Genomic DNA, 23,749 nt, shown 5'->3' on the forward strand with positions numbered 1-23,749 from the left:
ATTCCCGTTTCCCGTCGTTTCCAGGCGTTTTAATGTAAACAGACAGTGCATCCGCGAAGAAAACGAGACAGATATGGTCTAATGTAAACTTGGCCTTAGGCAGAGTCTCTCAGAAGTAAAGATGGGCAGAGGTTCACCAATCTGCGAAAAACAGTGTCTACAAATTGTGGAACAATCTCAGAATAATGTTCCTCAACATAAAATTGCAAAGACTTTGAATATCTCATCATCGACAGTACATAATGTAATCAAAAGATTCCGAGAATCTGGAGAAATCTCTGCGCAAGGGACAAGGCCGAAAATCAATATTGGATGCCCGTGATCTTCGGGCCCTCAGGCGGCACTGTATTAAAAGCAGGCATGATACTGTAAATAGAAATCACTGCATGGGCTCAGGAACATTTCCAGAAATCATTATCTGCGAACAGAGTTCGCAATGCCATCCACAAATGCAGCTTCAAGCTCGATCATGCAAAGAAGAAGCCATATGTGAACATGATCCAGAAACGCCGCAGTCTTCTCTGTGCTAAAGCTCATTTAAAAAGGACGGAGGCAAAATGGAGATGGTGTGTTCTGTGGTCAGACGAATCGAAATTCTTTTTGGAAACCATGGACACTGCTGTAGCGAAGCGAAAGAACAGTCGCCTTATCCTGCCTTGAACCCAGGTCTACAGGGTTCAACACCACAACACCAAAGACCAACACAAGGCTCGTTGGTATGGCAGTCAGAGCACATACTCAACTGTAGTGACGGGCACTCCGTCACAGCCGTGTCCTCCAGACTAAAGAGGAGAGGGATAATCTGCCTTGTTATCAGTTCAAAAGCCCATATCTCTGATGGTTTGGGGGTGCATTAGTGCCTATGGCATGGGCAGCTTGCACATCTGGAAAGGCACCATCAATGCTGAAAGGTATATACAGGTTTTAGAGCAACATATGCTCCCATCCAGATGACATCTTTTTCTGGGAAGGCCTTGCATGTTTCAGCAAGACAATGCTAAACCACATACTACATTCTATTACAACAGTATGGCTTCGTAGTGGAAGAGTACAGGTGCTGAACTGGCCTGCCTGCAGTTCAGACCTTTCACCAGTTAAAATCATTTGGCACATCATGACATGAAAAATATGACAAAGGCCACCCAGGACTGTTGAACAACTAGAATCCTATATCAGGCAAGAATGGGACAACATTCTTCTCCCAAAACTCCAACAGCTGGTCTCCTCAGTTCTCAGACGTTTACAGACTGTTAAAAGAAGAGGGGATGCTACACAGTGGTAAACATGGCCCTGTCCCAACTTTGAGACATGTTGCTGCCATCAAGTTCAAAATTACCATATGTTTTTCTTAAAATGGTACATTTTCTCAGGTTAAACATTTGCTATGTTGTCTGTGTTATATTGTGAAAAATATATGGATTTATGAGATTTGTAAATCATTGCATTGTTTTTATTTACATTTCATACAGCGTCCCAACTTTTTTGGAATTCATTATATTGCTCTGACCCATTATATTATATCATTATATTGCTCCGACCCATGATCTAAAGTCCCCATAACCTTTAAAAAGAATGGCTGTAATAACCATAACAGAACAAATCTCCTGAGTGTGTATATCAGGGCATATGGGATAAAGTTGTTTCACAGCTAGCTATACGGTCTCCAATTATTTAAATCTCCAAAGATAAAATTGTGCTTTGTATTCAGAACTTGTATAGCTGAGAGGATGTGGCTTAACAGGATTACAGGACTTTACATACAGCATTTTTTTTAACTGACCTAGCAGTCAGTTATTATGGGGTTTAGAACCTTATTGACAGTAATGGCTGGAGTGTGACCATACAAAAATTAAATATTAATGAGAAAATATAGTTTTCACAATTTCACAATGATGCCTATAGAACATAGTTCATCTGACCTGAAATCCTATTCTGTTTTTGTGCCCATTTTTGCTTATTTATACTGCTTGCTGAGTTTATACCCCATCTATTAACCACTGCTTGTTTCTATCACTTCTTAAACTCAGTCTAGCCTGCAGTGACCTGTTAGCATGTGATTTTGACCTTCTATCCCACGGCCCACTACTCCTATTTCATAGTCATTAGTTACTCTGGCAACTTAGAGTTTTGGATCAAAGCAGGGGTCATCTGGTAGATCTGACATCGAGCCAAATTCTTGCAAACAACAAACAAAAACCCTCACAATGCATCCTGTGTGACTGCTGCTTGATGTCACCTATGGCAAAAATGATTAATGATAATATGACAAAAGATAATGGTAATGCATCAAATAATTATTATTTAACCTTATGTATAACCATGGGCGGCACGGTGGTATAGTGGTTAGCGCCGTCGCCTCACAGCAAGAAGGTCCGGGTTCGAGCCCCGCGGCCGGCGAGGGCCTTTCTGTACGGAGTTTGCATGTTCTCCCCGTGTCCGTGTGGGTTTCCTCCGGGTGCTCCGGTTTCCCCCACAGTCCAAAGACATGCAGGTTAGGTTAACTGGTGACTCTAAATTGACCGTAGGTGTGAATGTGAGTGTGAATGGTTGTCTGTGTCTATGTGTCGGCCCTGTGATGACCTGGCGACTTGTCCAGGGTGTACCCCGCCTTTCGCCCGTAGTCAGCTGGGATAGGCTCCAGCTTGCCTGCGACCCTGTAGAAGGATAAAGCGGCTAGAGATAATGAGATGAGATGTATAACCATTAACCACACACATTTCCTAATCGGCAGAAGGTTTTCCCTGTATATAAATCACACACTTCCTTTTAAATCACCAGACCAAATCTCCATTGTGAGAGTATCGCCATTGTGAGAGTAGGTATAATTTTAGACTACAGGTTTTGTTTGTTTACCAATTCTACATAATTTTAAAGTAAAAAGGAAAATGCATTGGGGGATGGATTGTGGTCAGAGGGGACCCCATTCATGCATGATCAATCATATTATGTGGTATTTGACTGCCTCTGCTTCTAATTTTATAATTCCATAAATGGATTTAGGTGACAACAAGAGTTTTTAAATGGTAACTAAAAAAAAAAAAAGACACTGCCTCCCAGTTCTATTCCCCACGTGCCAGTATTGCTTGTTTTCACACTTCGCCGCCTCCTTGTCGCCTCGCTGCTGTTCATGAATCCTACAATCCAGTCAAGGAACCTAGGGTCTGGGCTTTTAGCATAAAAGCAAATGCAGTCTGGAACCCTCACTGAACCTTTTCTTCCCTTTCTACAGTTGTGAGTTCACTCCTCAAACCACAGTTGATTAATTTATGGCATGGTGTGAACTGCAAATATTTTTCACGCAACACTTAATGACTTTTGGCCATAGAGCTTCCCCAAGCAAACGTAATAACTGAGCTAACTGAAAATGACTGAAAAGCAGTAGACCCTGCCGTATCACTCTCTTTCAGTTGTGGAACTCCATCAGTCCTCATGCAACTGGGTTACTCAATAAACCATAATGAAAGAGCCGTGCTTTAAATATGCTTTTCCTCATCGATAGAAGGCCACTTATGCCTGTTCAGTAGTTTCATAGAGCAGGTGATATAATTGTTGGAAAAAGAATTACTCGAGAAAGGAGAACGCTTGAGTAACTACACAATCCATACCAGCAGCATGTTCAAACTTCTCATCTCATTATCTCTAACCGCTTTATCCTGTTCTACAGGGTCGCAGGCAAGCTGGAGCCTATCCCAGCTGACTACGGGCGAAAGGTGGGGTACACCCTGGACAAGTCGCCAGGTCATCACAGGGCTGACACATAAACACAGACAACCATTCACACTCACATTCACACCTACGCTCAATTTAGAGTCACCAGTTAACCTAACCTGCATGTCTTTGGACTGTGGGGGAAACCGGAGCACCCGGAGGAAACCCACGCGGACACGGGGAGAACATGCAAACTCCGCACAGAAAGGCCCTCGCCGGCCACGGGGCTCGAACCCGGACCTTCTTGCTGTGAGGCGACAGCGCTAACCACTACACCACCGTGCTGCCCCCATGTTCAAACTTCTTTTTCTTAAATTAATCTCTATGGCTAATCATTTTTATAGTATTGCTATGTGGTTTTCAACACATCCTCTGTGTCATCCCTGCATAGACAGCCTGCAATGACAATAAAATATACTCCCTTCTCCTAGCCAATCACAGGAAGAGCTCACACTGCTTTCAGTGCTATCAGAAACTGTATTGAGGAGATTTGTGCATCACATCTGCCTGGGACATCTCACCATCATGTCACTAAAGGACATCCTTGCCATTAAGTCTAGGACTGCTCTATTGTCATGCTCATTGAAATGTGCCAAACCGGTTCTGAAACAGGCGAAAACCATCTTTCATTCAGCGGTGGGCCTTGGGCTGCAAGTCGCATTCACGCTATACCCATGCTCATTAAAACTTATTGATGCCGAGCACCTGTTCCTGATCACAGTGTAATAAAGGCTTGTGAATATAAGGACTCTCATCTCACATGAACTTTGCGGAGTATATACTCTGTTCCTTGTGTCTCATGTTACCAAACCTTTTGATCAGGGCTTTGAACCGGAATTTTTTTCCTATTGGTTCGTTCCGAACAGAAACGGAATTTTAACGTTTCCGGTTTTGGGTTCCACCATTAAATAGACGTTCCCGAACCGGTTAGAACAAAAAAATTTCGTTCCCGGAACGGTTAATTACGTTCCCTGTCAGCTGTTTAACAAATGGCTATAAAATTATGTCTCTGTCTCATCCGGCTTAAGCCAAATGTAGGCTAATTCTATTACAGCCTTCATTAAATAAGACAAGAAATAATTCAAAACAATTATTATTTCAAATGTTGGCGATTTGGATTCTCAGTATGTCTTCCCATCTACACAAACAGAAAAAGTGCCAAAAATGAAAGAGAATTCGTTTAGTGTGTTACCAAAGGCTAGTCAGGCCCTATAGAGGGCTACCGCATGACGTCACCGCGCCGCGAGATTTTGTTAAGCGCCATATTGGAAGACCAAGTACACATCTATGCAAGTACATACATACATAAAACAAACTACACCTGAAATGTAGCCAGGGCCGGTTCTGCCCTAATCTGGACCCGGGTGCAACATCGCGCAAACCCCCCCCCAAAAAAAAAAAAAAACCCAGTCTAAATCAGGACAACCATCACATAACTATAACTATAAACATTTTATATCAACTATTTGAACTAAATGGGCTATAATAAATCAGCCTGCAGGCAGCCACGGCGGGCTGCCTCAGAAAACTAACCATTCAATGACAACTGAAAGCCTGCAGCCACGGCGGGCTGCCTCAGAAAACTAACCATTTGTCCTACCTTAAAACTCGTTTTGCATTTTCTGCCTCCTTTTTTGTATTTTCGACCCTCCGTTTATTTTCTTTCCTTTTCTGAAAACCCGATTTGTGTCCAGACATTTTGTTCTGCTACCAACGAACTAACTCGTCAGGTCTCGTCTCTCGAGCCCGCGATGATTCCCGTGGGAAGGGCAACAACTGATACATTTTTACAAACAGCCAATAGGGAGGTTGCATCGTTCAGGCTCTTCTTTGCTCAGACACTCAGTAATGCAATTACTCACTAGTAGTCCACCTTCCCGCTCTCTCCATTCAGTCAGCGAACGTCACACAGGAAGTGAACCCCAGCGGGTCATAGAAACTTGCGCAGGAGAAGAATGACTATTTGTAGGCTACAGAAACTTTGAGGAACGAAATAAAAACCGGTATTAACCGGTTACCATTATTTTTAATAAGCGTTTCTGTTCCGGAACATAAAAAATAATAAAGTTTCTGGTTTCGTTTCTGTTCCATGTGAAATAGAAAAAGTTCCCGGTTTTCATTTTCGTTCCTTGAACCGGTTCAAAGCCCTGCTTTTGATAATCGTACGGTTATTCTGATTTTTTGCCTTTACTTGTGTTTTTGGACTTTGCCTTTGATATCACCTCTGACATCCTGTTTGTGCCTTGCCTGATCATTGCCTGTTCCTGTTTATGTTCTGTGCCTCCCATTTCGGTATTGTTTGGCAACTTGCTTTTAACAAACTCTTCCTGCGATTACATCTGTTTATCACCTACTCACTTGAAAGTAGAGGTCTGCGCGGGACAGAATTTTCAGTCCCACTCCCGCCCGCTCCCGCATTGCGCAGTCCCGCTCCCGCAAAGAATTATGATTTTCAGTCCCACTCCCGCCCGCGACTGCCATATTTTGTCTCGCTCCCGCCCGCAAATCCCGCATGATGCAGACGTTCGCGTTATTTCTCACGAAAGTTCTTGTCATTGGCTTGGGGAATTAAACATGCTGAGCTTAGCTGAGCTCTCCACTGACCGATCCTTCATTTATTGTAAGTTTATTGTTTAGACTCTGACATTCTGCTGACACATTCCAAGTTGAGCACTGCATGCGCTCATGATTGACAGCTCTCGCTTTGATTGACAGCTCTCACTTTGCGCACTCGCACTCCCACTTCCGAGTCTGTGGCGTTATGATTCTAACCGCGATTTCATTCTCCTCTCATATGAAGTGCTGCGCAACCACAACCAGCTCCTCAGATTATACACTGTCCATTTCTTGCTTTAAATTGAACAATCTGTGCGATACACAGTCCTTCTTAATACTAGTTAATACTTTTTAATACTTTTTAATACTTAGGACTAATACTCTTGACTTTTTAACGGTAAATGTACCTCTTTTTAAAGCAGCACTTCTGAAGCACTGTGGGCTTCACTAGAGGAGCTCTGCTCTTCTGCCATGATCGGAGATCTCAAACACGGAAGAGCGGAAAGGAATCGGAAACATACGCGAGATTAGACCACATCCGCAAATTTAGGCATCTTAAAATGTTTTTATTAATGCCAAATAAAATATCCAGCACAAATTATATACGATAGACATCTCATCTCATTATCTGTAGCCGCTTTATCCTGTTCTACAGGGTCGCAGGCAAGCTGGAGCCTATCCCAGCTGACTACAGGCGAAAGGCGGGGTACACCCTGGACAAGTCGCCAGGTCATCACAGGGCTGACATATAGACACAGACAACCATTCACACTCACACCTACGGTCAATTTAGAGTCACCAGTTAACCTAACCTGCATGTCTTTGGACTGTGGGGGAAACCGGAGCACCCGGAGGAAACCCACGCGGACACGGGGAGAACATGCAAACTCCACACAGAAAGGCCCTCGCCGGCCCCGGGGCTCGAACCCAGACCTTCTTGCTGTGAGGCGACAGCGCTAACCACTACACCACCGTGCCGCCTACGATAGACATAAATTAATAATTTATAAATTTTATTTTAAACACATTTTTAGTTAGCGGGACTGCAGCTTATCACCTCTCCCGCCCGCGCCCGCATTGTGCACTCCCCCTCCCGCCCGCGCCCGCAATGAGCTTTCAAAATTTGTCCCGCGCCGCACTGCTTTGCATTGGGTCCCGCGGGAGTGCAGGGCTCTACTTGAAAGCTTATACAAATGTAAGATCAATACCCAAAGACAAGATCAGTGCTCCTTCGCCATGTTTAATTGGAATGACTATCGTGAGAAGAGAACACCCACTTTTAATTGCATAAAATCACTCAGTGGAAACATCAGCCATTCACAATTGTAAACCGTAGGTGCTAAAGAACGCAACTGGACTTGCTTGAAATTCTTGAAGACGTTTCACCTCTCATCCGAAAGGCTTCTTCAGTTCTGTCTGACTAGTGAGGAGTTCTAGGTATTTATTCTCTAGTGGACCAAAAGCAACCCTAAGGAGAGTCGTTGAGGTCACGTGGGTCATTGACCCTCTCAGTCATCCTGTAGGTGTTAGGGTCACTGGGGACCGGGTGTGAATGGTGTTAGCAGCCTAGAGGGTCATTAGGGTGATCTGTGAGTCGTTGGCTCTCTCTGCCATCATGTGAGTCAGTCAGTGACTACGTTTACATGCACATCCAAATCGAGCTGCTGTCGGTAATCGAGCGGAAGGTCCCAGCAGGGTGCCAGAGAAATCCAATCCTACATGCACAGTGTTTAAATCGAGCTATTGTTATGAGGTGCATTGTGCACCCGAGCCACAGGTGGCGCTACACGCCCCATCGTGTTGGTACACTTCCGGTTGTCGTCATGAAGAAGAGCTATTCAAGAGTATAAACAAAGTGACTACAGGCGGAAATTAGCATGCACTGCTATAACCTGGTACAGACATCTGTCCTGACCACAAGGATAATGTTTAATTTGTGCACTGTCCCTTTTAAAAATAAAATAAACTCTAAGAAGAGTGTTTGTAGTTTGTATGTACGAACAGAAGTGTTCCTAATAAAGTGGGCGGCTAAGGTGAAGTGTCATGCCAACCGAGGCTGTTTTTTCGACACAATTCACAGCTATGCAACAGCTGTACAGATATATTTGGTGATACAGTAAGTGAGCTAAATTTTAACAGTGCAAACAATGCCACAAAAAGAAAAGATTCATGCCGTTGTCATGATTCGTTGTCATGCCGACCGAGGCTGTTGTGTTTCCCTTGTGGTCTTGTCACTTCCGGAAGGGGCAGTGCTGAAGTAAGTAGCTCGAATACGTAGCTCAATAGGGTTTACATGCACTAACTAGCTCGGCAGAAATCGCATAAACTAGGTCGTGTAGCTCGATTCCAAGAAATCAAGTTCGGTTCAATTTCAGCCGAATTAAGGTGTATACATGGCATTTTGAACTTCGATTTCAGTCGAGCAACAGCAGAAATTCGATTCTCTCTATGTGCATGTAAACGTAGTGAGTGTGTTTACATGCACATAGAGAAAATCAAATTTCTGCCGTAGCTCGACTGAAATCGAAGTTCTAAATGCCATGGAAACACCTTAGCTCAGCTGAAATTGAACCGAACTGGATTTCTCGTAATCGAGCTACGCGATCTAGATTATGCGATTGTAGCCGAGCTACTTAGTGCATGTAAACCCTATCGAGCTACGTAGTTGAGCTACTTACTTCAGCACTGCCCCTTCTGGAAGTGACGAGTGATGAGACCACAAGCGGGAAACACAACAGCCTCGGTCGGCATGACAACAGTAGTAGAAACGTGCACTTCTGGAGCAATGAGGAGATAGAGTTCATGCTCGTTCAGCTTAAGGAGTTGAATATATATATATATATATATATATATATATATATATATATATATATATATATATGTATATCGATGTTGCTGTCCTCGTCGTCGTTCTTCTTGTGAACACGGAACTGATAACTTTGTTTATACTCTTGAATAGCTCTTCTTCATGACGACAACCGGAAGTGTACCAACACGATGGGGCGTGTAGTGCCACCTGTGGCTCGGGTGCACAATGTACCTCACACAATAGCTCGATTCCCTTGTGTGCATGTAGGATTGGATTTCTCTGGCACCCCTGCTGGGACCCTTAGCTCGATTACCGACAGCAGCTCGATTTGGATGTGCATGTAAACGTACTGATTGAAGTCAGCTGGGTCTTGGTGTGGATGTGTATTCAGTTTTCTGAGAAGTGTGCCAAGGACTGCATTGTAGGTGGCTGATAAGTGGTGTCTCAGACCACCTCGTCTGTTCAGTGATGGTCGTTCCAGGCTGACGAAGATGGCTTCTTTTACTCCTCTTTCAAACCACCGGTCTTCTCTGGCTAAAATGCGTACATTGCAGTCCTGAAACGAGTGTCCTTTGTTACTGAGATGAAGATAGACTGCAGAGTCCTGGCCTGAGGAACTGGCTCTCCTGTGTTGAGCCATGAGCCTGTGAAGCAGTTGTTTTGTTTCCCCAATGTCCGTGCATTCCTCACTGTATTGAATTGCGTACACTACATTGTCCTAGGTATTCTGTCCTTAGGGCGGACCAATTTCTGAGGAATGTATTGTAGGACTTAAACCAACATCTGAAGAGGTGAGATCGCTCCTTTTTTTCCCTATTTTTGCTGGCGGGATTGACTCTGCCCTAAGGGCTATTCTCTCTCTCTCACTTTGCACCATTACACAATAAATATTCACAGTGAAAATATTTTGTAAGCGCGTTTCATGAACCAAGTTATAGGATTTGTTGACAACTCGCATCGAGTTCGTTACACTTCTACCCGGCGTGAAGCACTCACAGTCATGTGGTTGTGACATCATCGTAAACAAATCCGTTCTACTCATCCAGACGACTTCGCAACGGCAACGTTGCCAGATCTTTCCACTCTGGAACCCGTTCTCAAAAGATTGCGTTTTGGGGCACCCAAAACGCCGGTGCCGTGTGGACGCCAGGCCGAAACGATAAACAATTGTATCGGATTCACCTGAATCCGTTGCCGTGTGGACAGGGCCTGAGAGGGTCAACGACCCATGTGACCTCAACGACTCTACTTAGGGTTGCTTTTGGTCCACTAGAGAATAAATACCTGGAACTCCCCACTAGTTAGACAGAACTGAAGAAACCTTTTGGATGAGAAGTGAAACGTCTTCAAGAATTTCAAGCAAGTCCAGTTGCCTTCTTTAGCACCTACGGTTTACAATTGTGAATGGCTGATGTTTCCACTGAGTAATTTTATGCAATTAAAAGTGGGTGTTCTCTTCTCACGATAGTCATTCCAATTAAACATGGCGAAGGAGCACTGATCTTGTCTTGTCACTTCTATTTTGGCCAAACTGCAACTGAAACCTGCCTAAAGTAAAACAGGGGGAAAAGCTTACAAAGTTCTTCTGGAAAAAATGAAACCATGAAACATGAAAAGTATGTAATACCAGTGTACAAACAATCACAAACATAGTTTGACAATCTCTGTGACTCACCTATGCTGTCTTCATAGACCACTGTTATAGTCTTCCATTTATAGTAGGTCACAACATCCAAAATGGCCCTGCTGATGGAGCTGTGCTCTGGATAGAGATTGATAAAGAAAGAGTCCTTGTTGTCCACAGAGGGATGTTTCCAGTGGGTCTGGATGTGTGGGACTTCCAGGGCATTACAGATGGACTGAACCGCACTGACTGAGGAACTGTGAGCAGGGCCAAACACTGCAGCAACACCTAGAGCTAACTGGTCACACACTGAAAGAGGACAGATGCAAAGGGGTAATAAAATGAATACGGGGTTTAAAAAGAAATCGAGGACAAAGAGAGAACCAGGGAATAGAGCAAAATTAAACAGAGTATGAGTACACATACAAGTACAAGTCTTTACACATACAGTGCAATTTGTTATGATTTTTTCATCTCAAAATATTTTTTTTCAAACGACTATCACATAAATGTTTTTGGGGGGTTTTCAGCAGGTTAGATTTTTCGAATATTTCATCGACACAAGGACTGCATTCAAGCAATCAGGTGGTGAAAACATCATCACACCGTTGAAGGCTTTGCAGAGTCTCTCCTTCAGTTTGGCTGCATCCAAATACGCATACTTCCATACTTTTGGTACATAAGCAGTATGTAGGGTGCCTGAATACTCAATAGACGTCCAACAGTAGTCGAATGGTAGCTTTGTGTCTCAAAATCCAGTGCGGCTTCACAAGGGAAACACAAATTATAAAGATAATGACTTTACATACGGGCGGCACGGTGGTGTAGTGGTTAGTGTAGTGGTTAGCGCTGTCGCCTCACAGCAAGAAGGTCCTGGGTTCGAGCCCCGTGGCCGTTGAGGGCCTTTCTGTGTATAGAGTTTGCATGTTCTCCCCGTGTCCGCGTGGGTTTCCTCCGGGTGCTCCGGTTTCCCCCACAGTCCAAAGACATGCAGGTTAGGCTAACTGGTGACTCAAAATTGACCGTAGGTGTGAATGGTTGTCTGTGTCTATGTGTCAGCCCTGTGATGACCTGGCGACTTGTCCAGGGTGTACCCCGCCTTTCGCCCGTAGTCAGCTGGGATAGGCTCCAGCTTGCCTGCGACCCTGTAGAAGGATAAAGCGGCTAGAGATAATGAGAATGAGATGAGAGAGCTTGGCAATGAAAATGGTGGGTGTACAGCCCATGGTCCGTAGCCGAGTTTGTGATGTGGTGAAGCTTGTTATCAGTCTCAGCACCTCCTGAACCAAGCAGTGAAACTCCCCGCATTCTCGCCTACTTCGCACCGGTTTATGGTTTTTTAGCACAAAAGTCTTTTACTACAAATCTAAAGTCTTTTAGCACAAGTTCTAAAGTCTCGTAGCATAACTAAGTTCTTTAGCACAAAATCCAAGAACACTTAATCTTGATTATGAATACTTACTGATCATGTTTAAAAATGTTTGACGGATTTTTTTAATGAAAGTTGCCGAGATTCCGATCGAAAGCGAGCGATTTTAAATAACGTTTTAGCATTGAACAAATAAAAAAAAGAAATATTGAAATCAAATATAAACATGCCGCAACAAAGTGAATTTCCCTGTAAACTAGCCACAGCTTTGAGACTTGTCTTGATCAAACAAATCTTACATCTTAGTGTAATCTCTTCCTCTTCATCTTGCTTCACGATTGCCGTATTATAAACAACTGATATATAAATTTTGGTTGTTTTGTCATTCCTGAACGTTTATATTGCACTTTTATTTAATTGCCATTTGTTCTAGAATACTTTCGTGGAAGTTTCTTTTGTTTGTTTACACATCGCAACTGTTGGTTACCAAGGAGACATGATTCTCATTTTTCTCATTGGTCTTTTTTTGGCTAAAGACTTTGTAGCTTTATTAGTCAAATACATATGAAAACGGTAATATGTGATATCAAATGGATTAAGTTTTTAGGAATAGATTCCGCTCTTAGTCAGCAGAACACAAGTTGTCAAGCAGGGCAAGAGATATAATCCCCTGGTTTATTAATTCGGCAAACGCGTAATTATTGACAGTCAGTTGACCTATGAAGGTGCCTACAATTCAAGGTTTGTTATGGCTTAACTACAAATATCCAAAGACACCAAAGAATCGGATTTTCAGTCCACGTTTCAGGGATCAACAACTGATTCTGGACCAATTTCGTTTTGTTTTTGTTTTTTTTATATGAAAGAATGTCCCTTTACACACTCATCCAGAAGGGTAATTTTGCACAAGGCCATCTGTCTACAGCAGAAAAAAATAAAATAACAAAACGCGTCTGGAAAAATCCCAAGCGAGTCTGGAGCCAGATTCGTGACGTCATCTGCGGAAGCGTGAGCAGGCTGCGAGAGCTTGCACGGTTTCAGTGCACAGCCTGTGTAGACCAAGCGCTCCCATTTCTCTCTCATTGTCCGGCCTTTTGGGAAACGATGAGTACTAATCCCATCAAGGTTGGTGTTGCTACACCCTCCTATGTACGGAAGCTGCGAGAGGCCCTTCATATAATCTTTTTTTATTCACCTTGTTATCCCGAGATAACGACATAATTAATTCAGGATCTCGAGAAAACAATACAACTAATTCGAGATCTCGAGAAAACAAAACAATTATTCCGAGATCTCGAGAAAACAAAACAATTGTTTCATGATCTCGAGTAAACAGCTGAGAAATGGTTCATTCAGGTGCGCCAAGAGACTTGTGATATGCTGACTTTGGAGCTATTTCTCATTCTGTATAGACGCAACTTTGGTCATTAGAATGTCTGGAATAGTCGATCACCTAATAAAGCAATATTTTGATCAGGGGTTGACACAGGGAGAGATTGCATTAAGTCTTTTAATAAGGGATAATTTCAAAATTAGTCCGCGGCACCTCCGCAGAAGACTGGCCCCCCTCTCTCTCAAGGCATCGTAAAAAGCCATTTCTGCTCTGTTACATGTCCGCCAATTTCTAAGTCTTCGTTGTCTGACCCACAGGGGGCGCAGCTCTGCTAGAAATCTCAGCTGTTTTCTCGAGATCATGAAATAATTGTCTTGTTTTCTCGAGATCACGGAATAATTGTTTTGTTTTCTCGAGATCTCGAATTAGTTGTGTTGTTTTCTCGACATCCTGAATTACTTATGTCGTTATCTTGGGATAACAAGGTGAATAAAAAAAGATTATATGAAGGGCCTCTCTCGGCTTCCATACCTATGATACATCTGTTCACCATTTTAATAATTACGTGATAACGTTGAAGAAATCTGCAGAAAACCACCAGGTCGTTTTCTCATAAACAAACCAGCGCTGACGTAGGATTCAGAAGGAGGCGTCCCGCACGTGACGTCACGAAAATCAATGTTTGCCGGGAAATCCAAACGCCAAGTTTTTTCAGAGGCGGACCAATTCGCCTCAAATGGCTTGATTTCAACTGAATTTTTCTGGTATTGCGCAAGGTAAAAAAAATTGCACAAAATGCAAAATGTGACAGATATTTGACCAAAGTTTAATATAAAATAGGAGAATTACATTGATCTTGCTCCTGAATTTACCCGTGATATGCACTTTAACATGCACAACAGCAGAAATTCCGGCTTCCGGTCCCTAAGCAATCATAATCAGTGCTGGGCACATTACTTTGAAAAAGTAATTAGTTACAAGTACTAGTTACTTCTCCAAAAAAGTAATTGCGTTAGTAACTGCGTTACTTCACTAGAAAAGTAACTAGTTACCAGGAAAAGTATTTATTGCGTTACTTTTTTTTTTTTTTTGCTTACAGATAAACGAGGATAACTGTTCTTTTCTAGTGAAGTAACGCAGTTACTAACGCATTTACAGAACTTTGTTTCCAGGGCACAGTTTGCATTGGACATAAACATTATTGCCTTTGACTTCAACCAGCGTGAAATTATGCCGGTGTTTCCAGTTCGAAAATGCGACTTTGCGGCTTGGTGCTGCCATTGTCTCTTCCCCATCTCTGTGTGCGCGTGTGTGTGCGTAGCGGGAAAACACAATCGACTCCACCCACCTAGAACATCTTAGCAAATCACGATTTGTTCTCTTGCATTCAAAGGGTGAATGGGAGAATGTAAAAGCCATATTGGTACATAATTATTATTATATATTGCGGTACCGTGTTGCCAATGCTCATGTTGTCAAGGCGCCCATATCAAATTGTAACGCATCACGTTACTTCCCGAGTAACGGTAACGGCGATACAAATATGGATTAAGTAACTAAGTAATTATTCCGTTACCCAAAATGTGGCTCCGTTAGTAACGCCGTTATACTCTAACGCCGTTATTCCCAGCACTGATCATAATAAACCCCTTCCTATATCAAGATGAGTATTTTTTCGATTATTGTGACCATAATCCAGAGCTGTGCTAAGAGACTTTAGAACTTGTGCGAAAAGACTTTTATGCTAAATAACTGGATACCTTCCCACCTCATTTGTAAAAGAAAAAGCACCAGCTTTTGTAATCGTCAGCTCATTGACTCCATTGTCACGCGATTGTTTTCCAATAATCATGTCGCATTTAATGTGAATATTAATGTTATGTTAAATTCGTTAACGATTTGTTTGCACATTCGTATTGCACTGTATGTTTAAAGAGCTTAAAGGTCATAGGCAACGGTCAGAGGTGAAATGTAGAATATCAACTTTATTGTCTAGAACGACCCAAAAAGTGAATTCAATCTTCCTGGTGTCTAACTTGCACCCTAAAATTGAATAAAATGCTTAAAATATACTGTTTTGCCCAATTTCCGAAGGTTTGTTTACATCTCACTTATGCGCACTTTCACCGCCAGGGGGCCGTCGTCGTGACATCATTTAAGCCAAACAGACCGGGAGCAGCTCTGTGGTTACTTGCGAACCGAGCACACGTTTAGGAGGTTCATTTATTTAACCACTTTCTAAATATACTTTTTTTTTTTTTTTGCTGGAGAGAAACATACAGGGCTAATTTTCAACAATTCAATAACAACATATACCAGGACATTTAATGGGGTTACCCACTGATGCGCACAGGAGCACATAATCCCTATAATAGAATGTGGATTTGTTTATATTGCTAACATAATTTATTGCTAATATTAATACAAGCATTATACTATTTATAGCCTACTCTAAACATATACGCAAACATTAATCATGTTAGCCAATAGCATGCTAGCAGGTAGCCACTGCAAATCAACTTCGTGGCCATTTTATTCGGAATACTTGTGTAAGGGCCTCTGCATGCTCTTGCGACAAGGCTTTCGCAGATAGCTTTTCACAGACAGTTGTAATTTATCGTTGAGCGGGGAGTAATAGGCGTGCGCGATGTTATTCACCGCCACAACGCAAGGGGGCGCGAAGTCGCGAAATCGCTAGGAGTAGTCGGTGGGTGTGGTTAGTGGAGTGTTTATCCTCCGGTTACTTATAATGACTAGAACTGGAGTCGTATAGATGTACGTACTTCCTCACTTCCTCGATCAACCGCTCTTCGTGCTGCTCCATCTTCGCTCGTGTTTTTAAAAATGCCGGTCGTGAAAACAAACCAAACCGGGAAAGCAGGGAAGCGGAAGTGCGTGTACAGCGGATGTAGAGTGGACCAATCAGAGCCCTCTTGTCTGCGACGCTGTCTGCGAGGCTTCTGCGGTGGTCACAATTTTTGGGAGGTGCGCGCAGAGCGTCTGCGAAGGTGGGGGGGCTACGCAGACGCCATCTGCGACGCCATCTGCGAGGACTGCGTTGTCAGCATAAATTGGCCTTTAAAACATGCACAGACATACATTGAGCATGTCAGCCATTGTCATGTTAGCAGGCTAGCAGTTAGTATGTTAGCTGTGACTAATCAACTTCAACTTTATGGCCACATTATTAGGAACATGCACATACATTTAGCATGTTAGCATGCCCGCAGGTATCATTTTAGCGTGACAAATTAACTTCAGCTTAGTGGCCACTTCATTACGAACACTTGCGTTCGGAGACACACACAGACATTTATCATGTTAGTCAACAGCATGTTAGCATGCTGGCAGGTGGCCATGACAAACTATCCCTTTTGTCTCATTTACACAATGATTGTACAGGATCCCTCAGGATTCTTTACTTGAAAAATTGCAAGCAAAGGTAAAAATGTGTACCTCCAATCTTCTCTTTTTTGCTTGAGCGTTGCTGCTCTGTTTCTTCTTTGACTGCTTGCAAATGCGCTCGAATTTTGTCGGAACAGCATCAGGTTTGAGCCTTCTCTGTCCAACACTGACAGATGGGGATTCTTCAAAAATGAATCCTCCTTGAAGTGATCGGAGCACAGAGCAGCGTATTTACCCGGCTGCCAACCCTCTCGCTTCACGCGCACAGTCCACTCTCTCTCATACCTGTCAACTTTGAGGTTTGAAAAAAAGGGATATTTCCCAGATTTTTAACTCAAAATAAGGGAAAATTTCGGAAAGTCATACCCTTCACCAAAAGTGGGTGTGTAGTTGAATGGGGGGCAATTTTCTATCTAGTATTTGTGATTTCCTGTACTCTGGTGCATGTTGGTGATAGCCAAGACCCAAACTCAATATGCTTATGGTTTATAGAGTGCATTTGTGAATAAACTATACATTTATTTTTATTTGCTTTCAGTGGTACCAGTTATTTCCCAAATTAAGGGCTAAAATACGTATCTTATGTTAAAATAAGAAAGGTCATTATATAACCAGTCAATAAATTCAATTCCATTGCAATTTATTATGGTTTTACCATAGTCATGGCCTCGGAACACTAGACAGACAGACAGACAGACAGACAGACAGACAGACAGACAGATAGATAGATAGATAGATAGATAGATAGATAGATAGATAGATAGATAGATAGAGTAATAAAGAGATAACGAGTAATATAAGATATTAAACCAAGAGTGATTTAAAATGGGTAAGTTTCAGATAGAAAATAAAATAGACAATGAGAGGATAAAACAGTTAATACACCAATTAGTTTACACTAGGCTATTTATGAGGTCTTAAGGCCAATTTATGCTGACAACCCAGTCCTCGCAGGCCAGGACATACTTAATGTAAACATGTGTAGCTTACCTTTGATTATTTGGGAGGCTTTCGTTTTCCCCATGGAAAATTTCTTTGCGATGGAAGAGTCTGGGAACATTCCAGCCACGCACTTGTTGAAATCATCAAAGAAAGAGAGGCTAATGTTTTTCTTAGCTGTTAGCATCGCCATCTTCACCTCAGACCTAATCAGTGTTGCCAGATACTGCTGACGTTTTCCAGCCCAAATTATGTTCAAAACCCGCCAAAATGCACTTGAAACCGCCCAACTTGGGCGGGAAACCTCCCAATCTGGCAACACTGGACCTAATCACTTGTTCAGCCTCGCCTCCGGACGTAGTTATGTAATTGCTGATGCCTGAGAGGGCGGGGACATGAATTCATGGCCCGACTTCCTGCTGTAAACTCCTGTCAGAGGCGTGTCATGAATTCTGGACCTACCAACTTTTTTATATTGTGAAAATACGGGATATTTTCGGGAAAATAAAAAAACGGGAAGACAGCGGGAAATAAGTCAAAATAAGGGATTTCCCGGGAAAAACGGGAGGGTTGACAGGTATGGTCTCTCTGCCTCTTCTCCTGTCTCGGTAAAAGGCAAAAACTTCTTCCTGAACCGGTCCTGTTGCTACAGTTCACTGCACAACAATAAGGCATGGGTTTTCTTTGGAAATTCCTGAACACACGTCTGCACTCAAGCTGAACGGCAATGTAAATAAACGGAAGTGGACTCAACTCAAGCGATTTGTTTGGCTTAAATGACGTCACGCGCCAAGTGGTTACGGAAACAGCCGACAGAAATTCGCCGCGATCTGTGCTAAATTATTTTAATTATTACTTATTAACAATACTTCTTGGGACCAGAAGAAAATTACAGAGGGTTTTTTAACATATAAAGTTTCAAATGTGCATAAAATTAAAAGCGTTGCCATTGAGCTTTAAGAGCTGAAACAGAGTAGAATAAAAGTGGAGACCAGCAAACAGAAGAAGAAAGGAAAGAAAGGAACACATGAATTGAAAAGGTTGAATGAAAGTAAAATTATTACTCTTGTCCAGACCACAACACATTGATACAGCATGATCTGAATTCTGACCTCTTCGGGAGGCTTCAAAACTGTCGAAAAAGTTCACTCTCTGAATGTCGTAGGTCAGTGTGGTGTTTGGCATTAGCATTCTGTTGCGGTTGATACTGGTAACGGCAAATTTGAAGGCTAACTCATCCACACTCACTTGCTCGTTCTCCCGAGTTTCAAATATACCCCCTGCACATGGAGATAAGCGGAAGGGACAAAAGAAGAGGATGAAGAGAAAACAAAGATCAAAGAACAAACCAACACATTTGCACACGTGAATGCCTATTGTCATTTTTGCCATTTTAAAAGAGAAACAATAAAACATTAATAAAAACTGTAAACATGTTTGAACTATAAATATAATTACTATACATACAGGCCACTTTTTCCATGGAATAAAAACATGTATTCTATTCCCTTCTAGTGGGTTTATAGATAGCATGCAATATTGTTATCATATCACTTATCCTCCATGTATTACGCCACTCTCCCCAATGGAGAATGAGCGTGCAATATTGTTACAATATTGCATGTTGTCAAGACAACACAATGTCACACTTCGGAGCGCATGCGAATATCCGATCACAAAACTTTTCTGCTGTGCATGCTCACAATAATTTTTTTGTCGGCCAGGAAAGAGAGAAGAAGAGGCTAATCCAATGCTAGCTTTAAGCACTAATTAAATAAACTGAAAGCTGAAACTAAAGACACGCTGAACACCCGAAAGGCTACCAAAACTTCTTTATATATTCTTCACGCATATTTACAAGAGAAAAACAAACCAATGGACATTGAAAAACTGGAAAAAAGACACATCGGAGATGTAAAACTTCTGCACTAGCAAGTGACTGTGACAGTTTGTAAACAAACATGGCAGCGAGGTTTGCTTCGTTAAAAGTGGAAGATTTTGTGAGTATTTTGGCTGCCAGGTCGCTCCGTTGTGTGTAGTTGTCGATGTTGATTTTAAAAGCAACTACGTAAATTACACAGGGAAAAAAATAATAGTTTTTGGCTTGACTGCGCTAGCACTGGCCTTCGCTAACGCTACACCAGCTAGAAGGTAACTGGACTGCCACGCTAACAGTACTGAGTTGCAGGTAAGCTAGCATTGGCCTTTGCTAATGCCACTGCTACACCGGCTGGAAGCTAACTGGACTGCCGCTCTAACAGCATGGAGTTGTAGGTAAGCTACCGTTGGCCTTCGAGAATGCCGATACGAAGAGTGTGTATGTATAATAATAATAGTAATAATAGTAATAATAATATTAATAATAATAATACTTGTATTGGCTGCCTTTTTTCGTGGTCTATCAGATATATTCCATTCAACTCGTATGATACTGAACTCATCTTTGACTCATTCAGTATCATGCTAGCTGAATGGAATATATCTGATATACCACTCAAAACCAGCCAGCATTATTTAAATGTAATGCTATCTAAAATACAATAAGACTTTAATTGCAGCGGCACGGTGGTGCAGTGGTTAGCGCTGTCGCCTCACAGCAAGAAGATCCTGGGTTCGAGCCCCGTGGCTGGCGAGGGCCTTTCTGTGCAGAGTTTGCATGTTGTCCGCGTGGGTTTCCTCCGGGTGCTCCGGTTTCCCCCACAGTCCAAAGACATGCAGGTTAGGTTAACTGGTGACTCTAAATTGACCGTAGGTGTGAATGTGAATGGTTGTCTGTGTCTATGTGTCAGCCCTGTGATGACCTGGCGACTTGTCCAGGGTGTACCCCGCCTTTCGCCTGTAGTCAGCTGGGATAGGCTCCAGCCTGCCTGCGACCCTGTAGAACAGGATAAAGCGGCTAGAGATAATGAGATGAGACTTTAATTGCTCAGAATTCAAAATGGTCTGAGAAGTAACACACCCGATGCTTCTAAAATGCAATTTAAACTGAACTGAAGTCACGCAGAGAACTTTAATTCTTAACTAAAATAAATTCAGCATACAGCTGAATTTCAAAAGTCTATACTTTTTCCATACTCAAATTTCCAGACTTCATGGTACATTTTTCAGGCCATATTTGAAGCCACAGTACAAATAACTAGATGTCTATTATTTAAATAAATGAATTTAAAATCCAACTGTTAATATGTAAGTTACATTGTGAGTATGTAAGCTAATATGTTGCCAAATAACTGCCAGAAGCAAGCAAGTAATTGCTGATGTTCTAGTCTTTCACAGGGCCCAAAATTTCTAGTGGCTCCCTGTAGCGAGGTGCTGTAGCTCATACAAATCAATTAAAACCAAACCCAGACAAGTTCAGTGGGCAGGATTTTAATTCACGCTGCAATGCTAAAACAATGCAGCGTTATTCTGTTTTTGAAAAACTAAACCGATACCTTCTACCCATAACAGTAACAGGAGGGATGCAGATGTACAACTCATCAAAAGAAAAAGGAACAGAAGTCCACTGACTTTGCTTCATTGAATATTAGATGGAGTAAAACTGTTTACTGTAAACACTGTTTAACACACTGTTCAACAAAGAACTATAAATAAAGCCAAATAGTAATTCACAATCAGACATTAAAAGAATGCATTTTGAAAACTTAACATAGAACTGAGAATTAAATGTAAAATCATTGGTCACAAAAAGTTTAGAACTCTCTCCCCTTTTGTCTTTTTGTCTCTCCTTCTGTCATTAGCGTGCGCACACATGAAACAATGGAAACACACAGAGGAAACCAGTTGCATCCTGCTGCACGGTTGAGTGACAGAGACATCATACACCCGTTCAAATATCTCCTTCTTCTTTTGGCTGCTCCCGATTAGGGGTCGCCACAGCGGATCTTTCGTCTCCATTGCTCCCCGTCTTCTGCATCCTTCTCTACCACACCTGCCACTTTCATGTCCTCTCTCGCCACATCCATGTATCTCCTCTTTGGCCTTCCTCGTTTTCGTGTGCCTGGCAGCTCCATCCTCAACATTCTCCTTCCCACATGCTCTGCATCTCTTCTCAGGATGTGCCCATACCATCTCAGTCTCATCTCTCTTAGCTTAATTCCCAAGCTCTCCACATGTGCCGTCCCTCTGATGTGCTCGTTCCTTATCCTGTCCAACCTCCCATCGCAAACCTTAACATCCTCAACTCCGCCACCTCCAACTTTGCCTCCTGTCTCTTCGTTAAGGGTATGGTCTCCAATCCATACATCACAGCTGGTCTCTCTACTGTCTTATACATCTTACCTTTCACTTTTGCCGGGACTTTCCTATCACAAATGACTCCCGAAATCCTTCTCCAACTGCTCCACCCTGCCTGCACTCTCTTTCTCCCAGGTCATGACACACATGTTCAAATATGAAGAAGGTAAAACATGGTAGTAAGACAGTTATCAGGCTAAGAAATCTTGTGCGAGTGCGTCACACACAGATAACGAAGGGCAACCATGTTCTCATACAAATATTTATAAATATGCATAAAAATTGTATTTCATACAAATATGTTCACATGCGCATTACAATAATTAATAAATATGTATACAACATTACACAAAATTTAACCCCAAAATTACTTAAAAGGAAAACCTAGAACATAGGCAAAAATGATTTAAAAACATGATAAAATAAATTAATAAAACCATCTAAATATATGCATTAATGATGAAAAGCTTTTTTAAAACGATAAGTCTTAAGTCATTTCTTAAAAATATCTCCAGATCCTGCGTTGCAAAGCTCACTAGGTAATTTGTTCCATAGTTTGGGTGCTGCAGATACAAAAGCGCAGTCACCCAATGTCGTGAGTGTTCTAACTCTTGGTGGCTGTAATCAGGGGTTAAATTGGGCCGGGGCTGTCCGGGGCTGAGCCCCGGCACATAAGCTCGGAGCGGATGGCATATGATCACGCACACATCAAAAGCAACAAACCCTTTTCACGATTTTCAGTTCTGAATAATTAAATATCGTTTTATTAATCAATAAACCCATGACTTTTATGAGATAGATCATAGTTTTCCTGATAACAAGACGACCTGTCAAAGCTATTTAGAACAGAACTTGCGATCAGAGATTCTGGTTTCTGGAACACTGCGTGGGTTGCCAATTCCGCTTTTTATAAGCGACTTTGGGGTTTCTTTTTTTGTGAGCTCGCTTTAAAAAAAAATCAGAAGTCGTGGTTTGCGGGTTTTTGGGCTTGTGTTTCAGCGTTGTGACTTGTTTATAATTTTCTCCGTACACCGTCTCCCCTTTTACCTGCATACGATCCTAATCCATCAGAGGTGCTTGAACGAACTGTCTGTTATTATGTATTCAATTATTTATTTGGCATGTGGTGCTTTTTGTATTGTCTAGAACATACATAAGATGAGCATATTATAGCAGCAAAATAGAAGCACAATCATTTGAATGCAGCAAAATTTTGCTGCATTCAAATGATTGTGCTTCTATTTTGCTGCTATAATATGCTCATCTTATGTATGTTCTAGACCAGGGGTTTTCAAAGTGTGGGAGAGTCAGCCCCCCCTCGGAGAGCAAATAAACAACCGCGCCCCCCCTTACAATTTTTGTTGTTGCTATACTTAATGTTCCATTCGTATTTTTAAAAAATGGTTGTTGTACACATTATTTTTTTCTTTTTCACATTTTAAACATCTGTGCTTTTTAAAACATCTTGTTTTACACATTTTAAACATCTCATAGCATTGTTAGCTAGCACCTCTTGGAAGACAACACACTGTGGCAGTGGAGCATCTTCAGATCCAGTCCATGAAAATCCAAACTTTAAATAATCGTGGTCAGACTTCCTTCTTTTTCCAGTCCTCCAGGATTCCGTGGGCCTTTTTTGTGATTGTTGCGGCTAAAATGTCTGATGTTGCGGGGGTTTTCCAAAAAAAATTGCGATGAAAGTTGCGGTGTTTTTTAGGTTTTTGTTGCGATTACATTGCGGGAGGAAGTGAAAGTTGCGAGAAATTGTTG

At 42.1% G+C, this 23,749-nt stretch overlaps 1 protein-coding gene across 1 annotated transcript in view; it reads right to left on the bottom strand.

Moving 5' to 3' along the window:
• The window catches only part of grik1a (glutamate receptor, ionotropic, kainate 1a), a 191,966-nt gene that overhangs the window by 73,852 nt on the left and 94,365 nt on the right, over positions 1–23,749 (bottom strand). The window contains exons 2-3 of the mRNA XM_060909259.1: positions 18,856–19,023; positions 10,749–11,006 (exon numbers count right to left, since the gene is read on the bottom strand). Of these exons, the coding sequence (XP_060765242.1) occupies positions 10,749–11,006; positions 18,856–19,023 (426 nt within the window). The remainder of the gene's footprint in view (positions 1–10,748; positions 11,007–18,855; positions 19,024–23,749) is intronic.

Source organism: Neoarius graeffei, chromosome 25 (genome assembly GCF_027579695.1).
Source record: "Neoarius graeffei isolate fNeoGra1 chromosome 25, fNeoGra1.pri, whole genome shotgun sequence".
Lineage (NCBI taxonomy): Eukaryota > Metazoa > Chordata > Actinopteri > Siluriformes > Ariidae > Neoarius > Neoarius graeffei.